The 13,852-nt window shown below is 36.2% G+C and overlaps 1 protein-coding gene across 6 annotated transcripts in view; it reads right to left on the bottom strand.

The window, feature by feature from the left end:
* The window catches only part of TMEM161B (transmembrane protein 161B), a 68,520-nt gene extending 54,937 nt beyond the window's left edge, over positions 1-13,583 (bottom strand). For 5 of the 6 annotated variants that reach the window (XM_068533724.1, XM_068533711.1, XM_068533737.1 and 2 more), the window contains exon 1: positions 13,452-13,583. Coding sequence is in view for 1 of the 6 variants with exons in the window: in XM_068533711.1 (XP_068389812.1) it covers positions 13,452-13,454 (3 nt within the window). In the remaining 5 variants the exon portion in view is untranslated. The remainder of the gene's footprint in view (positions 1-13,451) is intronic. The other variant, XM_068533746.1, reaches the window with a different exon arrangement.
* Positions 13,584-13,852: the final 269 nt, after the last annotated feature.

The raw sequence follows: 13,852 nt of genomic DNA on the forward strand, positions 1-13,852 counted from the left end.
TGAAACATAAGCTATCAAGTGAATCAGATGCTCGAGTTCACTAAGTGCCCCACTCCATTACTGTCTTAATGATACACTGGAAGTCAAATTATAAACAGGCTGCTTGGTACGTAGTGATTCAGAGCAAAAGGCATCATCGAGGGATATTTCATTCACGTAGAGATGAAGTCTGAAGAAATACACAAAACAGCCCTCTAGAGTATAAAATACTCCAACACTAAATAGTTCTGGATAAGTATGTCCAATTCTGGCTATTTAAACTGTTTTTCTCGACTTTCAAACGACAAAACTACTTTCCAATCCTATTTCTTTAGACGAAAACCTATCTAAAATTTTCTCTATCTTTTGACACGTAAATACCATTTGATTTGGCTACAATCTAGTCTACCTTAGGTCTTGCAAACAATCCACATCTAAGTTCAAGGTAAGAGGACAACTTATTTCTTCCATCACGTGTTGATTTTATCAAACTATTAAAATGTTAACCACCCCTCATGCCACCTACAAATAATATGTGATAAGTGGTATGGTAGAGGTCAGTGCCCAGCGTTATGGGAGCATTCCAGGAAAGGCAGTGATTAAATCTACATTAGAGAACTGGGAAAGAGTTGTTCACAGAGGTGACATCTAAACCAATGTCACAAGGTTAAAGTAGTATCCCATTGTCAGACAGGAAAGGAATACAAGTTTAGACAGATACACCTATTTGTACCAAGAATGTAAATGGCATGAGCTAAAATAATGAGCAGTTCCACACAGCTAGATTTTGGTATGGGCTGCCCAAAATGGACTCTTCTGCAGGCACTTAGAAATAAGTCCAGGATCCTAAGCCTGGAAGTAACTAAACCAAATATATTTTGGAAGGATAACTCTGCCACTACAGTGGAAAAATAAAGTGGAGGGGGGTAAAAGTAATTGGAAGCAAAGAGCTAGATTAGATATCTGCTGAAATAGTCCAACCAACACCATAAAAGCCTAAACTAAAACAGCTTCAAACACAAGAGCAAAATTAAGAACATTTTTTTAGAGGAAAAAAAAGGAATTAGGCATGAGGTTAATAATTATCTCTGCAAGAAAAGTATCAGTAGGTGAAGATTAAACTTAAGTGATTATGTAAAGATAAAATGAGAATAATGGCCATAATTATTCCTTGGAAAAATTAAGCAGTAAGAGGAAAATCTGACAGTTACTAGAAAGGTTCACATATAAAAATATACATTTGTAAGGGGGAAAATATACATACTTAAGGCAAAAGGGAAGGAACCAATATAAGGGGGCTGCTAAATATTCTAAAAAGGAGTTAACTGTGGGTATTGCTTATGAATCAGAAATAGATGAGACCAAAGGCCTAAGTTGAAAGTAAAACTTTATGAGACCTTGTTCTACTGAACAGAAGCACAAAAGGTATAGAGACGTATTAAATTGAAAAACTGAGGTCTTCAAAGGTTACATAACTTGGCTGGGGTGGGATAAGGAAAAACTAGGTCAAGATTTTTGATGTCCTGCTTTCCACTGGGTATAGTCATTTTGGAAAACTCATTACATATCACTTCAAAGTCTTCAGATCATTCCCTAAAAACCATGATGGGGTAGGGAGTTGATCTGTAAAACAAAAGAGGGGAGGGGCAGCAAGTCGTGAGAATTTTGACATAAAAGTTAATGGAAGAACTGAATGAATAATTGCCAAGCAACTACAAGTCTGCATGACTCAGTAGCTCAGGTACAACATCAGAGAAATGAAAGACGTGGAGTTAAAGGTTAAATCTGCAGGATAATTAAGTAGCTGGTCAAAAGAGCCAAAGAAATGACCGAAGTGGACAAAGTTTGAGAGATCTTGAAAAATAACCGCATCAAGGTCAAGATCTTGGCAATGTGACTGAGAGGATGTCCAGAAACTTAAGAACGGTCTGATGAACTTATACATGTAGATGACTGACAAACCCAAGCTGCATTTTTATAAACAATTACTTCCAATAAGTTCTTTAATAGAATTGAAGGCTATCTAAATTTCACCCAGAAGAGAAATTCTTCCATATAATGCCAAAGCGGATAAAAGCATAAAATTAATCATGAATAGGCAGGGAGAATTCCTCCCCACAGACCATCCCTAGAATCCCAGGGTTGACTATACAGGCTATCATGGCCTTTATCTGGTTTTATATCATAGCTCCAGCCCTTACAGACACAGTAAACAGACCTGAAAATAAGGAGGTCTTTGCTAAACAAATGAAATGAAAATAAAAGGTTTTGGTAGGAAAGCTGTTAAAGAATATGAATAAAGTCACCTACTGATATCTAACAGACTTATTGATTGAATCATATGAAATCAGATATTTGTTTTGACCTACAAAACAGCAATTTCATATAGTTAAATTGTTACTACAAATAGAATTATATACACATAATATATAGAAGGTAAAATGACAGAAAGGGAATTGGAAAACACAATTATCAACAACTATGATTTGAACTCAAACGACATGGGCTTTCAAATTTAAATGTTTACAGAATTAGTCCGGTTTGCCAACATTGATGTTCTGCACCACAAAATTTAATTTCTTTAGAGTAAAAAGTACAAGCAGAAATTTTTATTGTTTCCGAATTCAGAATAAGAAATTTAATGTACTTTAAAACTAAGGTCCAAAACCACAAACCTTCAATAAAATGCCTCGGTTCACCCTAAATGTCTTAATTAGACCTACAACATAGTAGAATGCATGAATTTGACATAACTATATTCAGTAACAGCAGCTCCAGATTTTCTGCTGAAGATGATGATAGAAAGCCGTTTTTCAGAATTTGATTAAACTTAGAAAAAAAACTTAAGATATTTTTCTTATGATATAAATTGATAAGGCAAAGTGGAAGACCAACAACAAATAGAGTGCAAGGATCAAGATGCTTTTTCCCAAGGATACAGGACACTCTAATTAAATATAATTTATAAACCATTTTATTAATTTCAACACTATATGTGTTGAAATTAATAGTTGTTTATTTTATTTTTTTATAAATTTATTTATTTTATTTATTTATTTTGGGCTGCGTTGGGTCTTCATTGCTGCAAATGGCTTTCTCTAGTTGCGGCGAGCGGGGGCTACTCTTCGTTGCGGCATGCGGGCTTTTCATTGCGGTGGCTTCTCTTGTTGCGGAGCACAGGCTCTAGGTGCGCGGGCTTCAGTACTTGTGGCACGTGCGCTCAGTAGTTGTGGCTCACGCGCTCTAGAGCGTAGGCTCAGTAGTTGTGGCTCACGGGCTTAGTTGCTCCGCGGCATGTGGGATCTTCCTGGACCAGGGCGCAAACCTGTGTCCCCTGCAATGGCAGGTGGATTCTTAGCCACTGCGCCACCAGGGAAGTCCCTAGTTGTTTAAAAGATAATTTTCCAGTTATAGTAGGTTGAATAAATTATGCAATATCTCATGTAAAGCAATACCATACAGTCATTAAAATGTTGATGAAAACTTAAATATTTTTAAAGATGTTAACAAACTACTTTATCTCTAAGCAAAACAGGCATAAATGTTTTATTATAATACTGATAAATAACAAACAAAAGGTTTAATGTAAGACATCCCTAAATTCTGCCACTCTTCCTTAACTGTAAGAGTATTTTCTGACAATATAAAAAATTTCCCTACAGATCTATATTCAAAAAAGCTATTAGTCAAAACTAATAAATTTATATTTGACATTTACAAATCATCTTGCTTATTCTAACCAATTCCTCCTCATTCCTCAACATTCATTTCCTCTATAAAACCTTCCTGGCTACTAAAAAACATATGCATAACTCCAAAACAGACTTTACTATGCTGAGCTGTAATTTAAGGGTCTCTCCCCCACTAGAACTGTACTTAACTCATTTCTTCAGCCCCAACTCCATTCCCAGAAAAGCGCCTTGCAAGGCAGGCTTTCATTACAAGTCGAATATTTACTTTTAGATGAAATAAAAGGATAAAGCAAAAATTTGCCCACTGTTCTTCACTACATTCAGTTTCCTATACATGCCAAACACTGAATTTTATTTACAATAAAGAAGAAAATAATTCACTTTAAGACTGAAAGACAATACATCATGCACTCTGCATACCTCAGAGTTAAGAGTTGTAGTTATTTTTGGGGTGGGATAGGGAGGGTAGGAGGGAGGGAGACGCAAGAGTAAAGAGATATGGGGATATATGTATATGTATAGCTGATTCACTTTGTTATAAAGCAGAAACTAACACACCATTGTAAAGCAATTATACTCCAATAAAGATGTTAAAAATAAAAAACGCGAAGAGTTGTAGCTATTTTTACAAGATAATCCTCTCAATTTAATGCAGTAAGTATTGCAAATACTTTCAAACTTTGGTTAAGTGTGCTAATAAAGCTTTATTAAGCAATTCAAAATAAAAATTTCAGCTTATCTCTAAATTTTAAGCCAAATACAAAAACCAAGAAAACTTAATGTGCACCCCTAATATTAACTGTTAGAAAAATGCATTCATTGTTAATATTTTAATATGTTGAGTAATTAAACACTAGAATCGAGGTAGTTCTGTCACTAACTAGCATTAGTACAGCAACTAGACAAGCCCTCTCTAGGACTCATTCCTTATCTACAAAATGACAGGAGTTGGCAAATGATCTCCAAAATCTTAAAAAAGCTTACTGATGATGACTGCAATACTTTAATTAAATAAACAATAGATTGCTGGCATTCACATATTTACCATTTCTAAGCCACCATCAAAGCCTGTGATACGTGGTTATTACTAATGGGAATGAATAATTATCACTTCCTCATAAGAATTAAATGAGCTAATATTTATAGGAGACCTGCATAGTAATCAGAGCTCCAAGTTAATGTAAAGGAGTACACCTAGCCCACTGCCCAGCATCTTACCTCAAATAGTGGTGTGCAGGAATTTCTCTTAGGAGATTTGTGAATGCCAGAGGTTCTAGGGTCCTTTTTTTTTTTTTCTTTTTTTTAAACTTAGCTACTTGGCCAATTCTCTCTTATTAAATGATTTTCTTTATGATTTGAAAAAATTTTTAGTGACTATCAAGAGAAAGAACTATGATGACCATAACTACTTCTGACAGTAATGATTGAGAAACTCTCTATTAAAGTCAAGAATAAGTACTCAATAAATGTTAGTTAAAATCAAATTTAAAAATAGTTTTAAAGAACTAATGTCTCAGTTAAAGTTACTACTTACACTACTATGAATTTTACCAAAGCTTTCTTATCTGTCCCTCCTGACTGGAATATGTATTTCATTGGCAATTCTAATTGCAGCTATCCAGATTCTTTTCAAATTCCTTTATGGCTTAAAAATTGGACTAGGAAAAGATTAGTATAATCAACATGAAACATCTGACCTATCCAAACAACTAAACTGTCTAGGAATAAATGATACAGTAAGGCTTCATTGTCTTAACGTTAATTAAGACAATAGGGAACAGAGCGGGAAGTCAGTAAGCATAAACTTAAACAGAAGTGAAATTCTACTGATGAATTAGCTACTAATAAAAGCAAAACTTTCGAGGAAAAAAAAGGCATGGCTTCTCTTTTGAGCAAGACTGTATCCAGAAATAAATGATTCTAGTCATGGAACACTCAAATGCATATGCCCATAAACCATAAAGAACTGGAACTATTTTCTAATCAATTATTTATACTCACCATAAAAATAGCCAAAATCTTCAGAAATGATAAAAATACTTAATAAACACTCAAGTTAATAAAGTTTTAGTTGAGCAGAACCCTCCAGTATGACTTTTTCTTTCAGGAAAAGAAAACAGGCAACTATGGCACTGCTTTTTCTAAGTGGATCATTGCACATAGGCAAACAGTGGAAATCAACAGGTAGAAGATAACAAAAATCAGCTAAGCACTGTGTAAAGGGCAGACATTAAAACTATATATAAAAAACAAGCAATTCAAGATTACTGTTTCAAAAGGCTTTTATTACTTATCACAAAGATAAAAGTATTAAGTTTATTTAAAAAAAGAAAAATGGCCATAGCCTTAGCAGTGCCTTATCTGTGACATTAACTGATGGCAGCCTACTATCATATATTTATAATATGGAGCTTATTGAAGTTCCTACTTCCTAAGTAATTTCTACTGTTGGAGAAAAGTCTCCCTTTCTCTAACCAATGCCCCTTAGTATTTCCATCTCATCTCTTCTTCACAATCCAAACCTCTCTACTTCCAAGAATTTATTGCAAAGATTCATCATTATCATCTAGCACTTCAATTTTTTTCCCTAAAGGATCTTTATAATAAATACCTAGCTAGCTAGCTAGATAATTAGTTTATGGTCTCTCAGAAGTTTCATGGGGAGATAACTTTTACAAATTCTTCTAGCAGTAAAAACCTTTACTAGAGTGTGCTGAATGTCTGGGAGGGAAAGCAAGATACTCTACAAGACCACATTCTTTGCAACTCAGGGAGGGAACAAAGTTCTAGTTGCAAGCAATAGGCAATCCAAGTGAAAAGAAAAGGAGCAAGCCAATCCTGAGAGCCCTCAGGAAAAGAAATGGGCTGTGAGACAGGCTTGGAACAAATGTGACACACTACATGCTTACGCTGATAAGAAATTCCAATTCACCACAGGTCCTCATCCCCAGTTCTCTAATTGTTCCACACTTCATCAGTGTTACTAGTTCAACCCCAGGCCTAAGGGAAATTAATGCTTTGGCGTGAAGGAGTGCCAGTTAAGGTAAAAGGAATATGACAGAATCCTTATTGTGACTTACTGCAGCAGTGTCAGATGTATTTAGCATCTGAGTTAGAAATGCCAATCATTAGCACTACACATGACAGTAATAATTAATTTCTCTAATACCATGAGATGTGATACTAGGTAGTAACTAGGTTGGGAAGGATTTTCTAGAAATATAATCACTAATTATAATATTACTTCTATAGGAAAATGTTTTTGAAATTCAATCCTTTCATAAGTTAAAACTTATCAAAGATAAACAATAAGATTGGCACAACACTACAGTGGCCAAACAGCCTGATTTAGAAGTCAAATTCCACCACCACTAGATGTGATTTTGGATGAATTACTCTAATGTTGCTGTGCCTCCATTTCTACATCTGTAAAACAGAGGTTAAAAAAAAAAAGGAGGTAAAATACACAGATTAAAAAAAAAAAATAGTAGGAAGTTAAAAAAAAAAAACCCCAAGACTGAATAACTTTATAAGTATTTAGTTAATATAAGTAGAGTAGATAAATATTAACTTTAAATAAATGTAGCTATTATTGCTATTGAGGAAAAGTAACACTAAATTTCTTATCTACCTGACATATTTCCACTACTTACCCTTAAAGACCTAGTCCAATCAATCCTTTGTGAAATCCTTCTTAAACTCCATACAAATTGAATATTCCCTCCTTTGTTCCCTCAATGTACATTCAACTAAAAGTACATCAATAACATTCACAAAATCACACATTCAGAATCACAGAACCTTGAAACAAACTATGGAGGTCATCTAGTTCTGGTTCAAGCAGACTTTCAATGCCATATATTTATTGTATTCTTCCCAAAGTCATTTTTAAAGATACGCATGTTTGAGCAGTTGGTTTTTGTAACATCTTACAATTTTTAAAAAATAAATAAAACACTATAATCAGATATTAAAATCCTGAGCTTCAACATCAAAGTATCAAAAGGTGAAATTATTTCAGGTTTTTCTAAATCTTTGTTTATGGTCAAAACATAAAAGATATTTAATTTACTTTAACAAAAGAATTACTAAGTCTGTTTAATGTAAGTAAAGATACAATGTAAAATCAGAATATTTTGAGTGAATAAGTTATATTCTCCCAAGATCTGTAACAACTTAAAAGACTAAAAATATGTGGCATAAAAAATGTAATCTATTCAGTAAAATATAATATCACCTACTAATATACGATTTAAAAAAACACATTTCTATTATTTTTCTGTTCACTGTATGGAAAGATGATAATACATGGCTTTATTGAAAGATTCCCACTATAGTTAAAGAAACTATGAGCTTTGTGCCTGACACTATAACACTTTTCTAGGGTGCAGTTCATAAACACATATTCAAAGATACCAGGTATATAGGCTGAATATATATATGAACTCAAATCTATTTCAATGTCACCTCCTCATTGTGGCTTTCCCTGAATGCCCTATCTAAAATAACCACCTCAATCATTTCCTTAACTCTGTTCTATCTTTCCTTATTGTATTTACCACGACTAAAAAATATTATGTCTCATTTGATTATTGTCAGACTCTCTCAATAAAACATAAGGTCCATAAAGACAGGAATGTCTCTGTTTTATAAACAGTTATATCTCTGTTGCCAAGAACAGTACATGACATACAGATACTGCTTAACAGACAATGAATGAATGACTGAACAAATACTTTTGAAGTAAAAGCATGATTTTTAAGTGTTTGGTGAAACAAAAGACACAATCATTTCAGTTAAAAACAAGAGAATGTTCATCTCACCAGGACTTTAAAGATTTTTTTTTTTTTCTGTAACTCAAGGGTAGGTGGTACAGAAAGAGTAGGAGGGCAGTGTACAAAACGGGTTTATTTCTTCAAAGTTCCTTTGGGGCAAGTTGGTGTTCATTCTTGACTTAGTAACATGGGAAAACCATGGCACAATAGTAAGAAAATAATAAATTCTCTCTTAAAAAATGAACACTTTAGAATATGTTCTGATTTTCTAAAATCAACTATATTTGCTTTAAGCTTCTATCCCAGAGCAAACAAGCAAACTAATTATCTAAAAAGTGGACAGAGCCCAAAGTATAAACCAGTCATAAGAATCAACCTTGAATCAACCAAATGCTAACCAAGAGAACAGTCTCTACGATTATTTGAACTAAGCCTCTTTTGGAAAGAATTAGTAAAGAAGTGGAGGAAAAGTCAGAGAACTGAGAAGAGGCCCAAATCTCTGCCACTATGTGGCAAAGTGATGAAACCTGACCAGAATCCATCCTTCAAACTGCACATTCTGGGCCATAAAACATTTAACAAATTAAAAGGATAGAAAACATACATTGTCTGCCCTCAGATCACAATGGGATTAAACTAGAAATCAGTAACAGAAAATAACCGGAATATCCCAAAATACATGGAGACTAAACAACATGTTTCTAAATAACACAGGGGTCAGAGGAAATCTCAAGAGAAATTAAAAACATTAATTTCTATGAACTAAATGAAAATGAAAACACAGCTAATCAAATTTTATGGGATACAGCAAAAGCAGTGATTAGAGGGAAATTTACAGCATTGAATGCATATATTAGAAGAGATCTCAAATCAATCACCTAAGGTTCCACCTAACAAAACAAGAAAAAGAGCAAACTAAAGCCAAAGTAAGCAAAAGCAAAGAAATAATGTGAATTATTTTCAATGAAATTGAAAAGAGGAAACCAACAGAGAAAAATCAATAAAACCAAAAGCTAGTTCTTTGAAAAGATCAATAAAATCAATAAGCCTCTAGACAAGCCAAGCAAGAAAAAAAGAGAGGACACAAATTACTAATATCAGAAATGACAAAGGGGATATCACTACAGATCCATGGACATTAAAAGGATAATAAAGAAGCACTATGAACAAGTTTATGCCCACAAATTTTATAACCTGGATGAAATTAACCAATTTCTGAAAAATACAATTTGCCGAAACTGACACAAGAAATAGACAATATGAATAGGCCTATACCTACTAAAGAAATTGAGCCAATAATTAATAACCTTCCAAAACAAAAAGCACCAGGCCCAGTAGGGTGCACTGGTGAATTCTACCAAACATTTAAGGAAGAAATTATACCAAGTCTCTACAATCTCTTTCAGAGGACAGAAGCAGAGGGAATACTTCCTAACTCATTCTATGAGGACAGCATTACCCTACTACCAAAACCAGGCAAAGGCATTACAAGAAAAACAAACAAAAACTACAGACCAGTATCTGTCATGAACATAGATGCAAAAAGCCTAAACAAAATACCAGCAAATCAAATTCAACAGTGTATAAGAAGAATTATACACCACAACAAAGCAGAATTTATTCCAGGTATTTGAGGCTAGTTCAACACTCAAAAATCAATTAAAGTAATCCACCACATCAACAAACCACACATCTGATTATCACTCAGCACAAAAACCTCAATATCTCCATCAAAGTTTCTAATGTCTGCATTATAGTTCCTTCAAAGTGCTTTAAGGACCACGACTTTCAGACTTAACTGTAAAACTCATTAAAAATTAAATTCTCAGACTCCACCCCCCAATAATGGAGACCAGATAAGCATTTTTATCAAGCATCACAGGTGAATCCTATGGGAACTTAAGTTGAGAATTGGTGTCCTAATCCACTTTTCAAAACTCAGCTGAAGTCACCTATTACATGACTCCCACCCCCCCCATTAGAATTAATTTCTTTCCTCTGTACTATTCTTTGAACACATTACATGTATTTCTCTTATAACTTATACCACATTATCTCTTCCCAACAGCCCTCTCCATTCCCCAAAAAGAAAACTTTCTCATTAACTCTGATTAAGGCAGAGGTTCACAACCTTTTTTTCACAACCAACACACCACAGCACAATCCCACAGTAAAAGTTACTAGAGGATGTTACATAGATAAAATAAGCCATGCGATTCCTGCAATTCCAGGAGTTAGCTCTAATCTACTTTTCTCCCACAAAGCAGCCTAAATGGTGTAAAGATCTATTTGATTAAAGTTTGTCTATAATTTTCAAAAAGTATAATAAAATAGCTTTATTCCTTTAGTAAATTTTCTATGGACTATCCATTCTCACATCATGAAAGCAAAAAAATTAAGAGTGAATACTCAGTATTTTTGGTCTTGATCATGAGTTTATATCGACTAAAACAAAAATAAAATCAAGGTGTAAAATAAAAAAGGCTTTGCTTTCCATTCTATGGTTGTATTTAAAACATTAGTAAAATACTTGACCAAACATATTGACAAAGATTCCAAGTATTACCAACCTGATATATTAAAAAATGAAAAGGTGAATGATTAAAAAAAAAAAAAATCCAACTTGAGAAACCAAAGGAGGGATGGGGGGACAGGACAGTGGAAATCAGACTAAATTTTACTTAATCAGAAACTTTCTGAAAATTCTGAAAAAAGTCCTGGGTGAAGTCACAGAATCATAAATATTAGAGTTAAAAGGTGTTTTAATTCCTATCAAGTTCCACTTATCTAGAAGGAAATTGGCATTCTTATCTATGTTGAGTGATTTTGCCAAATTCATATAATAATGGGCAGAATCTGGGTTTTCTGACTTCTGTGCCCTTTTCATTATATCATTAGGACCAAGCAGTGCACAAGACCTCAATTCAACTAAGCGGAATCCTAAACAAATTCAACCCTTGTTCACTTCATATAATAGCTAAACCCTTTCCTTGCGTATACAGACATCATCAATTTCATAGTTGGGGAAGGTAAAGCTGCAAGCTTAGTAATTAACTCAGAACTATAAGCAATAACAAAATGGAGAGTAAACTATCTGGCTCCTGGTGACATTCTCCAGGTGACATTCTCCAGGTGACATTCTCTTAAGTGGTATTTTGATAAACATCATGAGTTCACCTTAGCTTAAAACAAAACTACCTTTTTTTGAGCTGGCAGGGGGAGAGGGGTTCTACTTCTATAACTACAGAATACTGAGAACAAGTTCACATTCAGCTTCTTTGTGACAATTATAAATTTAAAGTTTTTAATTACACCCTATCTTCAACTTTTCAGACCAAGATATCAAAAACTGAGCTGAAATTTAAGAACTGGAGATTTGGGTTATAGTCCAGACTGTGCCAAACTATCGCTACTTTAGGTAAATCACTGCCTATTTCTAGACGTCAGATCCTTCCCTCTATAAAATTGGGGTTGGGGGGAGGGAGGAAGGTGGTTACGCTAGTTATTATCTTTGGTTCCTTCCAGTTCTACTGTTCCTTATCTTTGTCTAATTTCACTGATACAAAAGGAGGGAAAAAAAACTGTTAATGATTACAAATTGTTACTATTCACTGAGGTTTAAAGAAACACACACACACACACACACCAGTGCCCAAAAGAGTCAGAGGTTAGCTGGTAGACAGCACCAGGAACCACATTATTTTGAAGTTCTTTTGTTTCACAGTCAGTTAAGTTTCTATAAATCATTCAAAAGTCAATCATCATACACAGCAGCTGAACAATGTCAACATTTGATCCTGAAAAAATATGGCAAACTCCAAATTCCAAGACAGAATGTCTTCCAGATGAGGATTTGAAATCTTTTATATAGTCAAGTAACTGACAATTTTGAACATTACCAAACCCCTGTGATATTGGGAAACAGCAAAGGTTAAGAAATCCTCCCACTGCCACCCTTCTGTGATCTGGAAATGGCTTACTGCAAAGAACCAACAGTCCCCATAGGACTTAGGTAAGCAAGACTCAGGAATTACCCACCCACCTCGTTTACCTATAACAAGGGCAGACATAGCGCCTGCAAATTCCCATTCTTTGCTTCAAAAATGACTAGTTGAACTGCTTGTCCCCATAGAGCAACTGGAACAAAACATTACCCAAATTCCAAGATCTCTTCCCCTAGGTTCCTGAACTTTGGCCCACCCTCAGTCTGAAACAGGATACAACCCCCCAACAGTTTCTCCTCAGAACAGGTTTGCGTGGGGGTAAAACTTTCTCTGATTTACAGTCCAATCCCTTTCATCTCACTTCCCCACACCCAGTTCTTTCTAGCCTTGTTTCCTCCTGCCCATAAAAGAAAAGCTCTTTTGCCTAACATTTGAGACTCTTGCAGATCTTATGGTCAGGGCACTCTCCCTACTCCAATAGTTCCCTCGCGCACGCCCTTGCTATTCCTTTCGAATATAGACCCTGCTTATTAAGTCCAGATTTTTTATTTGACACCTTTTCCAACTCCACAAGGGCCGAGTTTGAAAGATAAACTGACTTTGCCGTTTCTTTACTTTGCTCTTTCTTTAAGTGACAGGTGTTGATCCTTTACAAGAAGGGAATGTACTGTGTCCACCTGGAAAGGCTATAGGCATTTCTAAGATCTGAACTTCTTGGTCACTGCCCTACAGCTGAGAGTAAAGGGAGGAGATCATCAACCGGCAAGGTCAACTCTGGGACCACCTGGCCCACGGCCATACACAGTAAATGGGCCATGAACATTCTGACTACCTATTCCGTACTCCTGAACAGATCTCGCGGTTGAGCAGGACAGATGCTGCTTCCTCTGGGGCCCCGGCGCCCCGGGACAGGTGGTAGGTCCTGTCCTACCGCTCACCCCACTGCTCCCGCCCGCTCCATCCTCCCTCAGCTGGGCACCCGACCGGCTCCCTTCACAGGACTGACCTCCCGGCCCCTTCCTCCCGACTGTTGTTATTCCAGCCCTCACAGGAGGACTCACCATGGCGCCAAGGACAGGTCGTGGACCAGACGCCCAGGAGTCGCCGGGGCCGTCCGGGACCTCCCCTCACCACTCTACAGCTGGGATCCACTCGACACCGCGAGGGAGAAGATCTTCCGGCTCTGCCGGAAGTTCAGCCTGAGCGGGACAGGAAGTCCCTCCCCTCTGCTGAACGCCGGCGACCCCACGCCACGCAGAGGTGAGGCTACGCAGGACGTCCTTCATTGCCACTTCCGTGGGCGCTAGGTTAGAGACTGGGGGAGGCGCTGACCTTGAGAGCGCACGCGGGAGGCGCAGGCGCAGCTCAGGTAGGTAGGTGGGCGGGCGGCGCGCCACTGTCGCGCCTGCGAGGATCCAGAGGTAGGTTGGGTGGTGTTGGCAAGAGCGCAGCCTTTCTCTAC

This window comes from Eschrichtius robustus, chromosome 2, assembly GCF_028021215.1.
Source record: "Eschrichtius robustus isolate mEscRob2 chromosome 2, mEscRob2.pri, whole genome shotgun sequence".
NCBI lineage: Eukaryota > Metazoa > Chordata > Mammalia > Artiodactyla > Eschrichtiidae > Eschrichtius > Eschrichtius robustus.